Source organism: Sminthopsis crassicaudata, chromosome 4, assembly GCF_048593235.1.
Source record: "Sminthopsis crassicaudata isolate SCR6 chromosome 4, ASM4859323v1, whole genome shotgun sequence".
NCBI classification, from domain to species: Eukaryota; Metazoa; Chordata; class Mammalia; order Dasyuromorphia; family Dasyuridae; genus Sminthopsis; species Sminthopsis crassicaudata.
The window spans coordinates 370575288-370595872 of record NC_133620.1 but is presented as its reverse complement, the minus strand read 5'-3'; the positions used below and the strand labels follow the sequence as shown (position 1 = coordinate 370595872).

General features: G+C 39.7%; 1 protein-coding gene across 1 annotated transcript; it reads right to left on the bottom strand.

Annotated features, from left to right (window-relative positions):
* Nucleotides 1–305: 305 nt before the first annotated feature.
* Nucleotides 306–20006, bottom strand: C4H17orf78 (chromosome 4 C17orf78 homolog). Its single transcript, XM_074265501.1, has 7 exons — nt 19802–20006; nt 17160–17246; nt 14938–15189; nt 7290–7418; nt 3625–3749; nt 3366–3476; nt 306–770 (listed from the first exon to the last, which is right to left on the bottom strand). Exons 1-7 carry the CDS (start codon nt 20004–20006, stop codon nt 684–686), a joined length of 996 nt encoding a protein of 331 aa, XP_074121602.1. The 3' UTR covers nt 306–683.
* Between the last annotated feature and the right edge of the window lie 579 nt (nt 20007–20585).

Here is a 20585-nt window from a genome sequence, read left to right as displayed (position 1 = left end):
TTAATCTCTGTGGATCCAGTGTTTAGTATAATACCTGGCACATAGTGGGTATATAATAAATGCTTGTTGATTGTTTGGGAATGATTGAAGAAATTATGGTATATAATTGTATGTAATGTATATTGTGTATAATGTATATAAATGTAATTGAATCTTATCTTGATGTAAGAAATGATGACCATAATTATGGAATTCTGAGAAACATAAGATGGGAAGATTTGTATAAACGAATTCAAGATAAAGCAAGCAGAACCAGAGTAACAATAGATTAAATGACAGTGACAAAGTAAATGCTAAAATGAAGCTGCAATAAAACTTTTTTATAGAAATAAATTGTAATGACTGATCTTGGCACTAATGAGCCACAATCAAAGGATTTTGTACTATTTATCCATGTTTTTCATTAAAAGTGTGTTGATGGATACCTATGTAATAGATGCACAAACTGAATCATATAAACCAAGGATATGGTTACACAAAGGTCACTCTGAGTCCTGAACTCAAACTCTTCATTGATGTTTAAAGTTTGATTTTAATATCAACTAACAGTGCATAAACTGTAGGAGAAACTTCCATCCCTTGCAAAAGATGGGGAGGAGACGGTATAGGAAGATTGATCACTGATGTACAGTGTACAAGGCTGAATAAAGTAGTCATCTGTCCATGCCTAAAAAGAGAGTTTTTCAGAAGTATGTCTGGTGAATAATAATGATCTCACATAGTTTTTTTGAAGAAGATGAGTTGGTATCTTCGGTCTTGCTGAGTTCAACCTAGAGAAGAAGAAGAAATACACAAAATAATGGATGCAAATAGGCTATTTCGTGGGCCCACAGAGGGTCCCTGTAATAGGGTTATTAATAGGAAGCATCATCTCTCCTATAGTCCTGGGGTAATTTCATTCCAACCTTTTGTGCCATTTGCTCCTGGGAAGAGGAAGCAGAGGAGCTTATTGAACAAAGCACTGATCTTAGAGCCACAAACACTAAGTTTAAGTTCCACTTCTTATATACAGTGACTGTGTGACCCTGAGCAAATCATGGACCTTCTCAATGCCCTAGTTAACTCTCTAAGACTAAAAGCTACAGAGCAAACATTGATTTGCATTAGTCAAAGGGACTCCTTACACCAATGAAATCATAGGTCTGGGAGAAAAAAGTGTAGAAATACTTAGTTGTAGACAGGATAGAAACTACAGCCCAAAGTGTCCATCTCTGGCTGATCCTCTCTGTAATGAGGAGAAAAGGGTCCTATGCCTGCAATCATACAAAGAACCAAATGCTAAACCATGAGCAACTTATTTTATTTTCTGCATCAAAACCTAGGTCAAACCAGCTACATTATCAAGAGGGGCATAGATTTTAAGCCTAGTAGATCAGCCATTCTGATTCCTAAACCAATCCTTTGGATTTTTCCATCATGCTCCCAGGAACTTCATCATAGTTGCTTTCATGTTTTCTTTCCCATTAAAATGGGGTTGGTTTTACCTTTCTGGCACACAGTGAGTACTTGTTGATTTGCTGTTGACTGAGATAGAATATTTAGGTTTGCAAAAGGCTTTATATACATGATTTCAATGACATTCAGTAATCCTGTGAAGTAAGAGACTACAGGTATTCATATAATCATTTCAAAGATGAGGAATATGAGAAGTGAAATGACGTCTTTGGTCACACAGCTTATAAAGGTCCAAGGCAGGATTCAAACCCAGTTTTTCCTTATGGTAAATTCTACGTTGTGTATCCAACACAAGGCAAAGCTTAGAGCAGCTTTTGGAGACAAATAGCAGGATTCACCATTACTACCTGGCCACCAACAGGTCATCTAAGAAAACTCTAGGGAATCAAAATGTAGAATGATTCTTTTTTAATACATTTCTACACTCCTGACAGACTCACTTGTCTCCAGCATATGATATTCCATTTCCAACTTTCATTCCTTTCTTTGAACCAGTTCATTAGAACTCTTTTTCATCTTAACTCTTTTTCTTGGAAATCCTTGAGGACTCCTCTTCATTTCTTCCAGTTTTAAGCCTTCTTGGTCCCTAAAATTATTGTCTTTATTGCGTGTGTGTGTATATTTAATTAATTATTTGTATATGCAGCACACCCTCCCCAGAAGGTTAGCTCTTTGAAAAAAGGACTATTTCTTTTTTGTCTTTGTATATCTAGTTGCTCATAGTGTAGCATAGTAACTGCTTATTAAATGAATTAATAAAAGAATGAATGAATCCACAATTTGTTTAAGCTTTAGAAGAATTAAAGACCCCAATATTTTCATTCCTGAGTGATATGGACAACAGTGTTCTTGGGAAGGGAAAGAAGTCTGACCTTTCCCCCAAATCTTCCTTGTAATCAAAGTGGGGTTTACTCTTGGAAAGAAGTTAATCTGTGATGTCCCAAAGTAATTGTGGTAGCTGTACTATTTGTATCAGGCAGCAGAGGGAGCCAGTAGCACACACAGCCTTGATACAAGGATGGAAAAGAGCAAGAATAATACGGCTGGCTCCCTAACAGTTCATCTGGCTTGAAGTGCCTTTGGCCAGGACTGCCTCCGCCTCCACTGCGGGGGATCCCGGGATCTTTGACTCGGAACTCAAAGGAGCTAGTTCTAAGTGACAGAGGTCTTCCAGGAGGAATTGGAGGTCTAAGGGTTCCCTAACTTGCTCGAGATCTCAAGGACGACTTACAAATGCTAGATTCTGAGGGTTACAAAACATTTAAATGTGTTATCTCCTTTACGGATGGAGAACTCGAGGCTGAGAGGTTAAGTGACTTTGGAGCCTTGCTGATTTCTGATGTGTAATGTTCACATTGGAACTGCAGAGCTTGCACTCAGGGGTTTGCAGATTTCAGGTCCCCCACACTATCCACTATACCCTTTGGTTGCCCCACAATTAAGTAAGTGATAGGAGGTGTGATTTGAACTTTGGTCATGGATCTTCTATTCTCAAAGCTGTATGCCATCCACAATGGCAGAATCACAGAATCTCAGACTGGGAAAAGACCTTAAAGCCCACGGAGAATTTGGCTGAGAATCTCTGCTCCAATATCTCCAACAAAGAATTAACTGGCCTTTGCTTAAAGACTTCTGAGTTGGGGGGGGGGGGACCTCACATGACCTCCCTAAGGCAATTAAATCCCCATCTGCACTGCTCTCATTGTTGGGAAATTGTCTTTACTTGCTATCCCTGCCTCCCTGCCAGCTCCGCCACTGAAGCTAGTTCTTCTTTCTGGGACCAAGGGTAAGAAGTCTGATTCCTGCCCAACTTCCTTCTAGATAACAGACATCATTAGCCTGTGGAGCATCCTTCCTATGTAAATTGGGAACATTATGAAAAATATGCAACTTTCCTTCTCAAGCTTTACCTGTATTGGGCCTCTAGATGCCTCAGGCAGGGGTCCTTCCTGGACACTATCTTCCTTTAGTCTTCCCCACTGTTGACAATGGCATAAGTTCCCTGCTCCAGGACAAGCTCGCTGAGAGCAGAAGAGAGACTCAGTTAATACTCAGTTAATTATATTATCCCCATCCCCCAAAATGAGCCAAAAGGATGCCTTGAGATCCAAGTTTCAGGGACTGTGAGAGGATGACAGAAGTCTCCCTAGACCCCTTGGTCAAACTTACTGAACAGGGCACTTCAAAAATGACAAAGACGATTATGGCCACTCCACTGATCAGCAGGGTGACAGCAATGAGGGCCTTGACCACGATGCTCCACCTCTTCCTCAGAAGCAGGTCCTCCCCTGTGTCTGAGTGGGCAAGAGAAGGGGAGAAGACAGACAAAGGCTGATCAGTTCTGGACAGGACTCTGGTGCTTATTCACTGATGATAACAGGGTGACCACTGGATCTTCAAGGGGCCTGCAAGGAAGGCACTTGGACTATCCACATCTTTTAGAAGGGGAAACTAAAGACGGGGAATTTAAATGAATTGTCAAGTCAAAGAGCTGGGAATGTGTCTGAGAAGAGACTGGAACTCAGGTTCCAGTCTCCCGATCTCCGTCTCCTGCCCCATTTCTCTGCCTTCAGCTTGTAAGGTAAAAAACATCCACCTCTCCACAGAGATGATGAAATCTGCATAATGTGCATGGCTCATGTGGGAATTTGTTTAGCTGAAGTATCCATATTTGTTTTTGAGAGTTTTAATTTCTGTTTTTTAACTATTCCATTGAGAGGGGGACAGTAGGAAGGAGAAATAATAAATACTTGTAAAAACATTTTTTAAAAAAATCTGTCTGGTTTGTGGCAGCTCTTTTTGTTGTAGCTAGAAACTGGAAGTTGAATGGATGTCCATCAATTGGAGAATGGTTGGGTAAATTGTGGTATATGAAGGTTATGGAATATTATTGCTCTGTAAGAAATGACCAGCAGGAGGAATACAGAGAGGCTTGGAGAGACTTACATCAACTGATGCTGAGTGAAATGAGCAGAACCAGAAGATCACTATACACTTCAACAACAATACTGTATGAGAATGTATTCTGATGGAAGTGGAAATCTTCAACATAAAGAAGAGCCAACTCACTTCCAGTTGATCAATGATGGACAGAAATAACTACACCCAGAGAAGGAACACTGGGAAGTGAATACACTCTACCCAGGTTACTTATACCTTCGGAAGCTAACAATTAATGTGCAACAAGAAAATGGTATTTACACACATATATTGTATCTAGGTTATATTGTAATACATGTAAAATGTATGGGATTGCCTGTCATGGGGGGAGGGAGTGGAGGGAGGGAGGGGATAATTTGGAAAAATGAATTTTAAAAAAAAATTAATTAATTAATTAATTAAAAAATATATCTATCTGCCCATCAATTGAGCAATGCTGAACAAGTTATGGTACATGGAGGTAATAGAATAATATTGTTCTATAAACAATGATGAGCAAGCTGCTTTTAGAAAGGAAAGATTTACATAAACTGATGCTGAGCAAAATGAGCAGAACCAGGAATACACTGTACACAATAACAGGAAGAATGTGTGGTCAAGGGACAGCTAGGTGGTGCAGTGGATAGAGCACCAGACAGAGCACCAGACCTGAATTCAGGAGGACCGGAGTTCAAATCTGATCTCAGACACTTAACACTTCTTAGCTGTGTGACCCTGGGCAAGTCACTTAACCCCAGCCTCAGAAAAAAAATAAAATTAATTAAAAAAAAAAAAAGAATGTGTGATCAACTATGAAAAGCTTGATTCTTCTCAACGATCCCAATAGACTTTAGACAGAAAATGCCATCTGCATCCAGAAAAAGAATTAAGGAGACTGAATGTAAATCAATACAAGCTATATTCACTTCTTTTTTCTGCTTTTTTATCTCTCCCATGGTTTTTCCCTTTTGCTCTGATTTTTCTCTCTGATACAATTCATAAAATGATGTGTATTAAAAATAAGGTAAAAAAAATCTACCTAATCTCCTTTTATATAAAACAAACAAACAAACAAACAAACTGGACATTGGAGCCCAGAAAAGGGAGGGACTTCTCTGAAGTCACCTAGAAAAGATAATGATAAGATAATTTACTTTAGAGATAGGAAGGACCCTAAAGGCCACTGGGTCAAATCATTTCTCTTTCTTTTTAATCTGGACCTGTGATTTTATTGCTGCAGGGAATGCCACATAAGCAAATTCCCTCTCCCAGGCAAGGTCAGCACTTGCTTTACAGCTGAGGGTCTTGGGAGAGGGGGTGGTTGGGGGATATCATGGGTCCAGAGTCCAGGAGTATACTGGGAAATGGTTCTCTGGAAACACAGGCCATGCTTAATCTGAATTGTTAACATTTTTTTTCTATCACTTTATTTGGTATAGGCAATTGACAAAACAAGAAATCAAGCCCTGATCTATAGCTGATTTCGGATATGTAAATAAATGTTCACATTGGAAACTTAACAATAGATTCTCAAAGGTTAAGCTGGTTTCAAAATAGCCCTGCCAGGGTCCTACAACCATTGTATGTAAGGGCTGCATCCTTCTCACTCAATCATTTTACAAGGGAAGAAATTGGGACCAGAGGGTCATCACTTGTCTATTGGAGTCAGATCAGAGAATCATAGACTCCTATTTAAAACTGCATGAGAAGTTAGAAAACATGAGGAAACCAAGGCCCATATTTATGTGCCACTGTGTATACACACACACACACACACACACACACACACGGCTAGTAGATGTGTATATATGTGTGTATATATGTGTGTGTATGTTTATATGTGTGATATATGTTTGAGATTTAGCACCAAATGATGAGATTGAGATACACACACACACACACACACACACACACACACACACACACACACACACACACAAAGACTGAGAGCAATTGGCACTGAATATTGGGGTTTGGTACCAAATGTTAGGGTTCATCCATGTGATGAATTCAGAATGATCTTTCTCTTTGGCAAAAGGTAGATTTATTTAGGAGAAGAGGTTACAAATGAAATGAAGAGATAAAATAGGCACCAGGAGAGGTAAATATAAAATAGATTTGAGAGAACATGTAGTTAGCAAGGAAAAGTTCCCTAATGTAACTCACAATTAACCAGAAGAAAGAAAATACTTAATGAGGTGGGAGCACCCTTTGACTAGCAGGCTAAATCCACAGAGTTTAGCACCCTAAAAGAGTTAGTTATCTCTAAGAAGAAAGTCACCATAAGGCATGGGGGAGAGATGAGGAGAAAGACATCTCCAGGCAGGATACCTTGGCAAGCTAACCCCAAAAGATCCAAAGATGAAATAGAACAGGGACAGATTTACAGGGGAAATTTAACCTCAAGGGTTTGATATAACTTGGCTCTCTGACTGAATACACTAAGTTGGGGTTACCCAAGACCTCCCCAGGGAGTGAGACTATAGGGTAGAGTTGATGCCCTTTCCTGCTTGTCTCAGGGAGTAATCTTATCAATACTTCAGGCTGACACACACACATATATATATATATATATATTTGTGTATATGTGATGTAAAGATACATACATTTAACCCTCTATATCTATCCATCCATCTCTATCTATCTTTCTATCTCTATGTCCTTTTCTCTTTCTATCTAGAGCTTTATCTCAGAGACCATATTCCAATCCATATCTCTCTGGCTCCAGATCCTACATACTTTCCTCTAGACTCCAGCAGTTTTTCTGTAAACTCAAGTGTTCTCTTTTCTTGGACTTGGAGTGATAGAAGATTCCTTGAACTTCCTTAGATATTAGTTGTCTCATTCAATCTATATCTATATTATTTCTCTAGTTTCATGATCTACCTTCAGTCCCAAAGAGGGACAACTATTACCAGTAATAGACGGTTTCTCCTCTTCTCTGTCTTCTGTGACAGGAGTGATGATGGTAGTTGTAGACAGTCTCTCCAATGGAGCTTCAACCACTGGGTAGAACTTACAGTTGGAGATATTGGGTAAGAATACTAGAGAAGGAGAAACAATTAAAGTGGATAAGATATTTGAGACTGTTCTCTGTTTCTCGCAACAGTCAGTAAAACCTCAGGTATATACGCAGTTATGATACATGAATGTTATGGAATATTATTGTTCTATAAGCAATGATCAGGAGGATGATTTCAGAGAGGCCTGGAGAGACTTACATGAACTGTGATGCTAAGTGAAATGAGCAGAACCAGGAGATCATTGTACACAGCAGTCACTTACACCATGAACTCATTGACCCAGCCCACAGGTACAGGGTATGGGCAGAAGGCAGTGCCAGGGTGAATGAGGACAGAAATATTGAGTAAACAGACAAAGGAGCCCAATGATTGCAGGAAGATTAGACAATGGGAACGATGATATCTGGCTCATATTATCACTCTCAGGGTCATAAAAATAATGTTATTGTTGGGAGTTACCCTAGGAAATATATATATATATATATATATATATATATATATATATATATATATATATATATATATATATATATATATATATACATATATATATTTTTTTTTTTTTTTAAATTAAAGACTCTTAAGTTCAAGTCTCCAGGAGCTGGTCAAGCTGCCACCCCTCTGTGCTGGACCAAAGTCTATTGAATGCTCTGGAAAGGACATGAAAGAGCATGGGGCATATTAGTAGGGAGAGGGAGAAGCAGTGATTCAGCTCCTCAAGTCTGAGGGAATCTCCAGAGTCCAGCTTGCTCCAAGACCTTTGCTTTCCAACATGGCTAGGACCAACCTAGTTGGAATAGAAAAGCCCATTGCTTTGCTTTGGTTCTGGGATCTAGAACTGGGAGAGAAATTAGAAGTCATCTCTTATTCCATTTTACATGGAATATTGCATCATCCAATTCCATTTTACATGAGGCTGGGGACTGGCAAAGAGCACTGGATTTGAAGCCAGGATCTGCATTCAAGATCAGTGGCACCAAATGGCCTCAGTTCACTCATATTTTTTAAAAAGGAGCTTGGACTTAGGTCCCTCTAGTTCTAAAACATACTATAAGGCTCTTCATAGGATGAAGTAACTTGCAAGGATCACACAGGGCAGGAGCAGAAGCAGGCCCTAAATCAGAAGCTTTAATTCCAAATTCAGCCCCTTTGTGAATGCACCCCAACGCAAAGCATTCTGGCAAATGTTTCCAAGTTCTGCCTTTTCTTTTCTAACTTAATTCATCCTTTGAGACCTGAATCTATAAAAATAACAGGGAGGTGCAGAGTCAGGAGGCCTGGACAATAAGATTCCTTTGATGTGTTCTACAGGTACTATAGGTACAGAAGAAAAGAAGAGATATTGCCCTTAAGAGTTTTCTGTTTATTCTAGAACACCGATTTGTCTGGAGAAGAGATCATAGGGACAGAGATAGGCATGAGAAGCCAGATTACAAAGGAAAAACAGAGATTATAAAACAGAGAAATTGGGCAATTTCAGTGTGATGATTCTATCAGTGAGTACTCGGTTTTAAGCTTAAAACTGCATTCAGACTTTTGGGACTTTGTCTGTAGGCTTTGTGAAGTGAGCTCCTTAATAAGATCAAGGAATGTTTCCCTTTTTCTGTTTGTAACTTGGCATAGTGCTTAGGTGTAATAAACTTCAGAAATATCTTTTCATTCATTCCTCACTGGTATTGAGGAAAAAAAAAAATTTGTTTACTTTTTTCTGGCCCCTTCTAAGAGCTCTGGTTCCCCTGGAAGTTGCTAATATTTCATAGGATCATAGATTTAGAATTGGCTGGAATTTCAGAGGCCACTAATTTGTTGTCCTCATTTTACAGATGAAGACCTAAATTATGTGTTTTGCCCCTGGGGGGGGGGTCACCTGGTATTAAGTAGCAGAATACACCTTCCTCTCCAATCTGTTACTATTGCAAAATCCAGCTTGTAGGGACAAACGGTCAGTGTATTTTTAGGCCTCCTTATCCACATGTCAACATTTTGCAACTTGGATTTCTCAGTGTCATCTACCGTGGGAGGTGACTGATGACAGACTTCTGACTTAGAGATTTTTTATTTCTTGGGCAGGATGAATGGAAATTTGTTGCTAATTTTTCTTTACCTAAAACTCTCAAAAGTCAGACTAATATAGAAAAAAAGATACTTTAAAAAAAACCCACTTGCAGCTAAGATATATATATATATATATATATATATATATATATATATATATATATATATATATATATATATACTATACCTGGATTTAGAAATCCTGCAGTCAGATTAGGTTCTGGATATACTACTCACTAACCATTTAACCATTTAGTTCAGTTCAATAAACAAAATATATTGATCTCTGTAAGTCTCAATGGTCTTATTTCTGTTAATTAAAATAATACACATGCTACCTAGATGGATAAATTATGAGGAAAAACCCTGAATTAGATGTAAAGCCTGGAAGAAGAGTTGAAGAAAATACATTTTCGTTCCTCTTTTTCAGAGGTAGGCTGCTATGGGTGTGTAATGTTGCATATAGTATCACCACATTCTTTTTATGTGGTGTAGCTTAGTTTTGCTAAATTGCTTTTTCCCCCTCTTTCTTTTGAAATCTTTGTTAAGGGGCAGCTCTCTGGAAGGAGCTAGGATAGATTGGGAAATGAAGATAATGTAAGACAGCTAATTAGTATAATGAGTAGGTATGCTGGTTATGATATCAGGAAGACCTGAATTCAAATTCTGTCTCATAAGCTTACTGGCTGTGTGATACTGGGCAATTTATTTAACCTCAGTTAAATAGCCTCAGTTCAATGGGGGTGGTAGAGTGCCAGGTCTGGAGTCTGGAATGCCTGGGTTTGATTCTAGACTCAGATACTTCCTTAGCTGTGTGACCCTGGGCAAGTCATATCACCTTGTTTGCCTCTGTATCCTCACCAGAGGAAAATGAGCTGGAGAAGAAAAAGGGAAATTATTCCAGTATCTTGGGAACTGAAATGACTAAATAACAACAAGTAAGAATCAAGTTAAAGCACTATGCAAATTCTAGCTATTATTATTATGTATCAATACATAGATATCAATAAAATTAAAATGTAAAAAGTGAAAGACTTCAAACATGTGACAATAGTGGGCAAATCAGTTTAATGATCCCATTAAACCTCCAATCTCTAAGACTGAATAAACTTTACCTAGAGATCAAATGAGAAAATGTTTGTAAAGCATTTTGCAAACCTTAAAGCACCACATAAATGCTATTATAATTAATTTGTACTATATAATTTCACAGTATTATGTAGAATGCATTTTATCATCCCAAAACAGAAAAGGAACCTCCATTTCAGAACCTCAGCTCCACCAAAATCCCACTGACAAAAGAGCTGTTAGGAGGCAGTTATTCAGTTTCCTGAATTGTAGTTTTCTTTGAATGATGAGCCTGCCTAATCACCAGGTTGACAAGGGTATTTAACAGGGTCAGGGTTACCGCTGTCGCTGAGGGTTTGAATTTTCAGCTTTATGAGTTCAAAATCTCCATTTCATTCATGGAGTATTAAGGTTGAAAAGGCTTCCAAGGATCAAGAACTGGGCTTTGCACTTGATGAACTCCAAAGTCCCTTCCAGTTCTAAATCCTATGATACTTTGATCCCATTCATAATCTCTGTCTCAAATTTTTTGGGTCTTGGGATCCCTTAACTTTCTTTGGGAAAAAAAAAAAAGAAGCGCTTTTGTTTACATGGGTTAGATTTGTTAATATTTGCTACATTAGAAATGAAAATTTCTTTTTGTTATTTAACAGATAGTTTTGACTTTGTGGGGACTCTCAGGAATTTTTGGACTTCACTTTCAGAACCACTGGTTTAATCTAACTCTTCAAGAGGAGGCAACTGAAGGCAGCATAATGACTTGTCCTATGTACCCTGAGAAACAGGAGAGCAGGTCACATCTCCTCACTCCCAGTTCAGGCCGTGGGTTGGTCCTGGCAGTAATCAGGCCCTAAGAAGTTAATTCAAGATAACCAAACTCACTGAAACCAGATTAATAAGTGCCAATTTATTGATTTACAATGGGAACGATATGTATTAAGTGAATTAAAAGGTTCTACCCTGCTGGTGCAAACCAGATCACCAACAGATGTTCTTTCCTCCAATAACTCTTTTGAGTAGCCCAGAACTATCCAGCCCAGTTCTGTTGGCTTTTCCTAGGATTCCAAGCTGGGGCAGCCCCTGTCCCAACATCTGGTCTCTTTGGGGTACATTGAGCCACCAAATTCTCTTGACTTAAATGTGGAAAATCTCTTTTCTCTTTACTTCAGCCACCTCAGGGTTTGAATTTTTCAAAGAGCTTTTATCAATAAGCTAAGGGAAAAGTCAGTCCTCTCAAACCTAAAACTATACTTGCCGAATCTAGATTCTTTAATTAATGTTTAGCCATTAACAGGCTTAATCTGGCACATAGCTCATTGGGCATGCTCTTTCTCACACAAGCACAGGAATCCCCACTTTTGTTTCAATCCACAACCCTGCCTACCCTGCTTAATTTAGCAATAGCATATTTACTACTTGTAAATTTATCACCCTTCATTGAGGTTTGGCTTTTTCATAATCTAGCAATATATAATGAGTCATAAAACAATTCTTACCCTTTGACCCAGTCAGTGATCCACTACAAGGTCTATACCCTATGGATCAAGGAATTGAAGATTTAGAGTTTGAAGGGATCTCAGAAGCTTAATTTAATTCTTTCTAAGTTTTGGAAACTGGACCCCAGATAGATGAAAGCTTCTGCCCAAGGTCACACAGGCAATAAAAAGGTAGAAATGGAAACAGCTTGATGAAAAGTGTTGGAAGAGCTGAATTTTAATCCTTCCTCAGACATTTATAAGCTGTGTGATCCTGAGCAATCTGTGCCTCAGTCTCCCTATTCTGTAAAATGAAAGAATTAAGTTTTCAGTTTTAAGTTTATGATCCTCTGAAATTAGATCATCTCATTGCAGACTCAGAGTTCTTTTCATTACATTATGTCTAAATATACAGGAATATTATATCCAATCTTATTCATAATAGCAAAAAATAATAGTTGCATTTCCATAGTGCTTTAAAGTTTCCAAAGAACTTTACAAATATTTCATGTGATCTTCACAATAATCCTGAGAGAGGGAGGCTCAGTGTCTTGACCAGAGTCACACAGCGAGGATGTATCTGAGGTCAGATCTGAATGCAGATCTTTGTGACTCCAGATCCAACACTACACCACCCTAGCTACCTCCTTCCTCCCTCCCCAGCTAATTATGAGGAGGGGGCTCAAAGCTCAGGCTGCAGCTCAAGACCAGCCACATCCTTTTGCTAAATGCATCCTTCCTTTCCTGGTGAGCCAAGCCCCCAATCAGCATCCCCCCAACTAGCTATTCCATTGAATTCAAAGCAACACAAATTTATTTAGCACCTATTGTGTGCCAATGGTGCTACTGGGTAGGGGGATATGAACAAAAATGAAACCAATCTCTGTCTTCAAAAGAAAAAGGACAAAGTATATTTAAATGAAGTCAGAATAATTAACAAGGGAAAGGGAAGTGATTATGGCACTAGCACCTGGGGAGGGAGGAGGGAAACCAGGAAAGGTCTCTTGGAGAAAATGGTCCTTGAGGTGAGTTAAGGAGGGAGAACATTCAGAGAGTCTATAGAAAGGGACTAAGAGTTCCAATGGTCTTGTGATCAAGAGACCATCTACACCCAGAAAGAGGACCACAACGTAGCATTCTCACTCTATTTGTTGTTTGCTTGCATTGTTTTATTACTCATTTTCTTTCTTTTTGATCTGATTTTTCTTATGCAGCAAGAGAATTGCATAAATATGTTTACATATATTGGATTTAACATATACTTTAACATGTTTAACATATTTTGGATTACTTGCCATCTAGGGGAGGTGGTAGGGGAAAGGAGGGGAAAATTTGGAGCACAAAGCTATGCAAAGATCAATTGTCCACATGTTTTAAAAATAATAAAAAGGAAGGAATTGAGACAGATGACAGAGAACAGCAAATAAGCCGAAGCCTTGGCAGGGAACTACTGGCTGGTTTCAGCTGAGTATAAGCCCGCTGGCTTCCCCTGAGCAGCTGGTGTGCAAAACCTGGAGAGGAGAATGAGCTGAGGAGGGACTAATGGGTCATTGGCAGAAAGAGCAAACACAAAACAAAGTCTGGAGTCAGATGGTGCTTTATGTCAAACAGAGGGGTCTGTATTTGATCCTGGAGGCCATAAGGGGTCAGGGAAGCTTCTTAAGTAGGGCAATGACTTCTTCTAACTGGTGCTATGATTTTAATTGGTTTGTTAAGCCATTACTGGTCAGCCAAATGTTGACTGACAGTTCAGTCAGCCAGTGAGGTGGCTAAAAGAAGAAAGGCAGCAATCCTTTGGCAGCACTTTCATGTACACAGTCAGTACAGGCATCTACATTTGTCCCTGATCTACAGGTTCTTGTCCCTTCACACAGGACATTTCCTTAGCCTTGTCTGTCTGGTTTACTTTTTCTTAGTGTATAATGCCTGCCCAATGTTCATCTTCTTAGGGTCCATCTCCTTTTTTCTAATCACAATATACTTAAATTAATATTTCCTTACATCTTCCCTATGGCACTTGCCAGTAGAGTATCCCAGTGGTTAATGCTTGACACTGGAACCACGGTCAGTGCTGGGTCTAAAAATTTCTAAGAATCTGCAGTCCAGTTGGGGAAACAGCACATTACACTCACTTACACAGGGACTTAATGAAGCATCCAAGGCTTATAAATAACATGAACCAACAATATTTTGGGGAGGGGTTGGTTGGTTTTTGTTTTTGGTTTTGGTTTTGGTTTTTTTTGGCAATCAGGGTTAAGTGACTTGTCCAGGGCTAGGAAGTGTTAAGTATTAAGTCTGAAGTCATTTAAACTCAGGTCCTCCTGAATTCAAGGCCAGCATTCTATCCACTGAGACATGTAGTGGCCCCAACAATGTTTTATATAAACAAATGCAAGTTAATCCAGAATAAGAAGTATTTTTCATACATAATAACAATGGCTAAATTTATGTGTCAGATACTTTATAATTATTAACTCATTTGATCCATACAACAACCCTGGGAGGTAAGTATTATTTTTATTCCCATTTCATAGATGAGAAAACTGAGGCAAAGAGGGTTAGGTGACTTGCCCAGGCTCACACAGCTAAAGACTTAAGGTCTTTCTGACTCTAAGCTAGGCTCTCTATCCTCTGCTTCTGATTGGACTCTCAATATGCTTCTGGCTCTCCCAGGTTTTGCTGCTGGTTGCCTTCTAGCCATGGACCCAGGGCTTATCTCTCTGCCATGCCAGCCATTGGAAAACTCCTTTTGGGGCTGCCTTTTGGGAGTCCATATGTGTCAGCCCTCCCTCCTTCTCCAGACCTCAGGTACTTTCCCTTCACAAGCCCCCTTTCAGGGCCTAATTCCTAACTAGAATGGAAGGTCTTTGAGGCAACCAGTTCTAGGTATCCCTGGAGAAAAGACCCTGAGCCCTCCTCCAGACTGTGGCCCCATGTCTCACCTTGGACTGTGACATGAAGCCCGGCCGGGGACCGCAGTTCAGGGATTGTACTTAAGCAGCAGCGTGGCCCAGGGAGGATGTCTCGGAGAGGAGCCGTCATGACGCTCAGGCTCTGAAGATTGTACCCGGCCTTTGGCCTTTTCTCTGAATCCTGGAGGTTTACTGTTACTTGGCTGCCTGAGCCACAGCACTGCAGGGTGGCCACGATCTGCTTTTGGCCTGGTGCTTCCCTCTGGGCTCCTCCCTGGGCTTCTGGAAAGAGAAAGGAAAGAGAAGGCAGCCAGTTCTTGGCCCTAGCAGTGGAAAGCCCTGTGAAGGGCCATAGCAAAGCCTTTGCAAAGGAGGACCACCAGCCTCACCAGCAGCTTGTAAATCAAATATAAACTCTTGTTTCCTTTTTCTATTCACCTTTCCATACTTCCTCCCCTCTCTTCCCTTCTCCCTGCTTCTCCTTTCCTCCTCTCCTCCCTTCTTCTTCCTTCCTTCCCCTCTCCCTTTTTCTCATCTTTCTTCTCTTTTTTCATTTTTCCTTCCCTCTTTTCCTCTCCCTTTTCTTACACTTCTCTCCTTTCCTCTCCTCTCTTTTTTCCTTCCTTTTCCTCCCTCTCTTTTTCCTCCTTTTCTCCTTTCCTCTTCTCTTCCTTTCCTCTCTAAATCTTCCTTCTCCCTCTTGTTTCTTCTCATTTTTCCTCTTCTCTTTTCTCTCCTTTCTCCTCTCTGTTCTCTTCCTTTCCTCCTCTACCCTTTCTTCTATCTTTTTTCTTCTTTTCACATCTCCTCCCCTCTCCTCCATTCTCTTCCTTGCTTCCTCTTTCTTTTTCCCCTTTTCTCCTTTCTCTACCTTTGTCTTCCCCATCTTCTCCACCTTCTTGTTTGCTTCCTTTCTCCCTTTCCTCCTCAGCGTACTCTTTTCACTAAACTCAGAACAATAGTTTTTTTTTTTTTTTTTTTTTTAACCTAATTTTCTCTCCTTTAGGTTTTAATAGATAGCCATCTTGGCAGTTTCCTAGAGGAAGAGGCTGACAGCTGGGGCTAGCCCTCTACCTGATAAAAGAGGTAGATACTTCCATATTGTGTCTTTGTGTGATGTGGTTTTGCCCCTGGTTTCCTTTCCTTTCTGCTCCATCTTGAAATGATCTCTGATTTCTTTATTACCCTATCAGTAAAAGCTTTCTTCCCTGATTAGTGAGGGGATATTATGGCCTAGGAAGGCCATGTGAGTTGGCAAACTTGTACAGCCTTAGAGCAGGGGGCAGAAAACAAGAGAAGGTGTGGGCTGCCTAGGGCCTCATAGAGATGAAGCTGAGAGACCCAATAAGTAATGATTTGCATGATAAGGGTTAACTATTACCTCTCCATACTCCTGAGCTTGATCTCAGGACCATAGATTAGAGTGCCAAGGATCTCAGAGGTCATCTAGTTTCAACAATCATCAAATGAAGAAACTGAGACCCAGAGACTTGGCCAGGGTTGCACAGGTAATAAGTAGCAGAAGGGAAGGTTACACCAAGATCCTCCCCCACCCAGCACTCTTTCCATTGTAGCCTTTTTCCTCCTTGATTCATATTTGGTTCTGGGACAGAAGACCAAGGAAAGTTTCAGGATGTTGCTAATTTTTTTAAATTGTTTTTTAAATTATGAAATCAGGTTTTTTTTATGCTTCCCAACACTTGTTTACCTCTCACTTCTTCCTGTCATGAATCTTGAGGCCAGACTGTCCATTGGAAGAAGCACATCTCTTCTCTGACATTGCTCACCTCCCTCCCCAGATGTGTCTGATGTCTGGGGGTGTTTGTGTTCTGCCCTCCCTCTGTCTAACTGGCAATAAGACCCATAGGTTAGGTATGGAGCTTCAGCCCTGTCCAGGATTATACTAGCTATGTATTATCTTCTTTTTTTCTTTTTTCTTTTTTTTTTTTTTAACTATTAAATCTTTTTATTTTCAGAGATAATTGGACCACAAGTAATCCAATATATGTTAAACATGTACAATTCTTCTATGCATATTTCCACAGTTATCATGCTGCACAAGAAAAATCAGATCAAAAAGGAAAAAAACAAAATGAGAAAGAAAACAAAATGCAATGTGTAAGTATCTTTAAAAGCCTTCAGAGGTCCTCCTTGGAGAAGCAGACCATCCACATAGTTAGGATTTGGGTAAGGAGAAACCCCTCTTTTAAAAGAAAAATTATAGGGAAGTGAATTTACAAGATAAGTCCTACCTTGTATCAGCTGCACTTCGATGCTTCTCATGCCCCTTGGGAATAGTTCAGGAAACTGCTCTATTTGACAACTATTGCCTTTGAGTTCTGAGGAATATGAATAGAAAAAAACCACTGTTTACAGAAAGTCCACTCAGTAGATGTTTAGGTGCTCTGAGGTTTCTCAGAGGGGGTTATCCTATCTGACCATCTCCATCCCACTGGAAACTTGGATCCCTGAGTTTGATAGGTGAGCTTTTTCCAGATCTTGCTAGGCCCAGACGCAAGCATATTCCTTGGCTCTTTCTTCACTATATCCCATCATATGGTCACCTCATCTTCCCTCCCTTCACCTTCTCCACACCAATTTTCAATTGTAGTCACAAAGATTCCTTTATATGTTGTCTTCCCCTATTAGAGTGTAAGCTTTGGAGGTCAGAGCTATCTTGTTGCTTAAATTTATATCTCTAAAACAGCACAGGGCATGGCATATAGTATGTGCTTAATATATTATTATCTGTTTAGAGCATCTTTTTGTCTATATGCATGGCACTATTACAAATTATCCCATTTGACTCTTTTAACAAGTCATTTAATTTCTTTGTACCTTAGTTTCCTTATCTGTAAAGTGAGTAGGTTAGAGTCAATGGCCTCTGACATCCCTTCCTGCTCTAGATTGGAGGTCTTTTCATCCTGGGGTTATATTACTTTGGATCACACTTGTATGAGCCTTTCCTAATACTCTGCTGAACACTATGCCCATGAGGGTATGGGGATTGTCCATTTTGTACCTCTTTTTTGTCTAGTGTGGTGCTCTGTATAACACAGCCATTTAATAAATGTCAAATTGCTTTTCTCTGAATCAAATAAACTTGAGATCATCGATTTGGAAGTCTAAAGGGATCTTACAGGTCATCTTATCCAAATCCCTCATTTTATAGAGGAGGAGACCCAGGCACTGAGAGGATGAATGAATTGTCCAAGACTATCCCGTCCTAAGGGATGGAGGCCAGATTCTAATGCAGGGATGGAGGCCAGATTCTAATGCAGGGATGGAGCCCAGATTCTAATGCAGGGATGGAGGCCAGATTCTAATGCAGGGATGGAGGCCAGATTCTAATGCAGGGATGGAGCCCAGATTCTAATGCAGGGATGGAGGCCAGATTCTAATGCAGGCCTTCTGACTTTCACTGAGCAATCCATTCCAAGATGGGATCCAGATTGAGTCATAACCTCGTAGATCTTATTTTCATGTGGTTAGAGGGAGAGAGAGAGGAAGAGAATTTACTATACATGTAGACAGGCCAGGTATGGTCCTCGTTTTATAATTGGAAACACCAGTACAGACATGAGAAAAAAGTTATAAAAAATATTACAACAAATATGAATTAAACCAGTAAAACATAAGTGTTAGGGTAGGGGAGAAGAGAAGGAGGAAAGAAAGTGAGGGAGCAATCAGGCTGTATGAGAATTGCTTAAAGAAATGGAAATATTTCAACTGGAGAAGAGAAAACTCAGGGGAAACATGATAACCTTTTCCTAGAATAGGGATTAGACTTGTTCTGTTTGTAGCCAGAAGATAGAAGCAGGTGGGAGTGGCAAAGAGACACCTTTAGGCTTGGTGCCAGGAGAATTTTCTAAGAAATAGAGCGATTATAAGATGGGATTGGCTGTCACCCTCAACAAAGTTCTTCAAGAGAAAGTTAAATGGCCCCTTATTGGAGTTGTTAAAGTATGAATTATTTTTCATATAGGGATTGATTCTGAGATCCTCTTCCACTCTGAAGTTCTGTAATTCTGTGTATTAGGAGGCAAAGGAAGCCTGTCTCCCATACTTCCACCCCTACTTTTTCTAACCTTGTCTCCTTTCCCTTCTGTTTTAACAAAGAGAACTTTGGATAACTTCTCGAGTATGATTGTGGACAGCATACCTCTATGTAACTCCTCTTACTCACAGGTCATAACAAATATGATTCACAAAGAAGTTGTGGGTTTTCTTCATCTATTATATTTGTAATGGTCATACCTGCCCTCACTCTGCCTCAGGTTGGACCAATGTGCTTTGGAGAGGATTCTTTTCAAAATCATGAAGATAGACAGTTCCCAGAAACTGGCAGTGATGCTATCGTTCAGCCAGTCAGTCAGTTATTAAACATATATTAAGCACCTTCTATGTGCTAGGCAGCATTGGAAGTATTAGGGGTTCATTGAAAGGTAAAAAGACAACCCTATTCCCAAGGAGCTCACACTCTCATGTGCATACAACTCATAAACGTATGGATGTAGTAATGCATCTTTGCTCAATGTTGCAAACAAGCAAGCTATAGAAAGGATAAATTAGAGATAATCAACAAAAGGAAGGGACTACAATTAAGGGGGTTTGGGGAAGACTAATATATAGATTATAGAGCAAGTGCATAATGGATAATGGCTAACATGACCCTCATAATCTTGACAATAAGACCAAAGAAGATGATGGTATTGTATTTTCTTTTATCTCAGAAGAAACTCATCAGTCTGGGTCAGGTTAGCACAGTCCTGTCCAAAGCCAGGAGAATGGATGATTATTTTGTCCTCAGCAATCTCTGTTTCCACAATAGCAAGAAATGAAATTTTATAGATTGACTTTCTAAGGTTGAAAACAAGATAAGAAAGGTCCTTACCTTTCTGACTGGCATCATGGCCTACAAAAATCAGACTAAAGAACAGAATTGTATCCATATTCACAACAGCACATGTTCCTCTTTGGGCAGTTGACCAGCCAGGGCTGTTATGGGAGTCCAGCTGGCCCACTACGTTGCACTCACTGCCGTTAAAGTAGATCTGATCCCAAGAGAGTTTTGTTCTGCCCAGAGAAATTGGCTTCATTTCTCAGTGATCAAGACTTTGAGCTGATATGAAAACAGATTGAATAATTTATTAATGATTGACTCAAGAGGTCTTCCCCTAACTTCCTCAAGATTGCTGACAAAGGAAATTGTACCTTGGGGAGGTTTCCCCAAGCCCAGAGGGCACATAGACACATACACCCATTTATATAGAGACATACATCAGTTTAGAGCTGGAAGATCTAAACCATAAGGTTTGCAACTGGAAGGGAGCTTAATGATCATGCAGTCCAACCTCCTCATTTTATAGAGGAAGAAAGGCACTGGTGGAAAGGTTAAGTGTTCATACAGCTATTAAGTACCAGAGCCCTGTGTATAGACACACGTAGACACAGAGGCTTTTATGCAAAGGCATTTGAAAAACTAAATCTAGTCAAATCAACAATGATTTATTAAGCACTTTCTAGGTGGGCTGAGTATGGAAGATATATGAATTGAAATAATTTAACTATATATGAAAAAATATATATATACAAATATTTAACAAGAGAGTAATATACAGATGGAGAGATTTACTTTGGCTGCAAAGGTAAAAAAGTGAATTAGGAGTCAGTTGGTT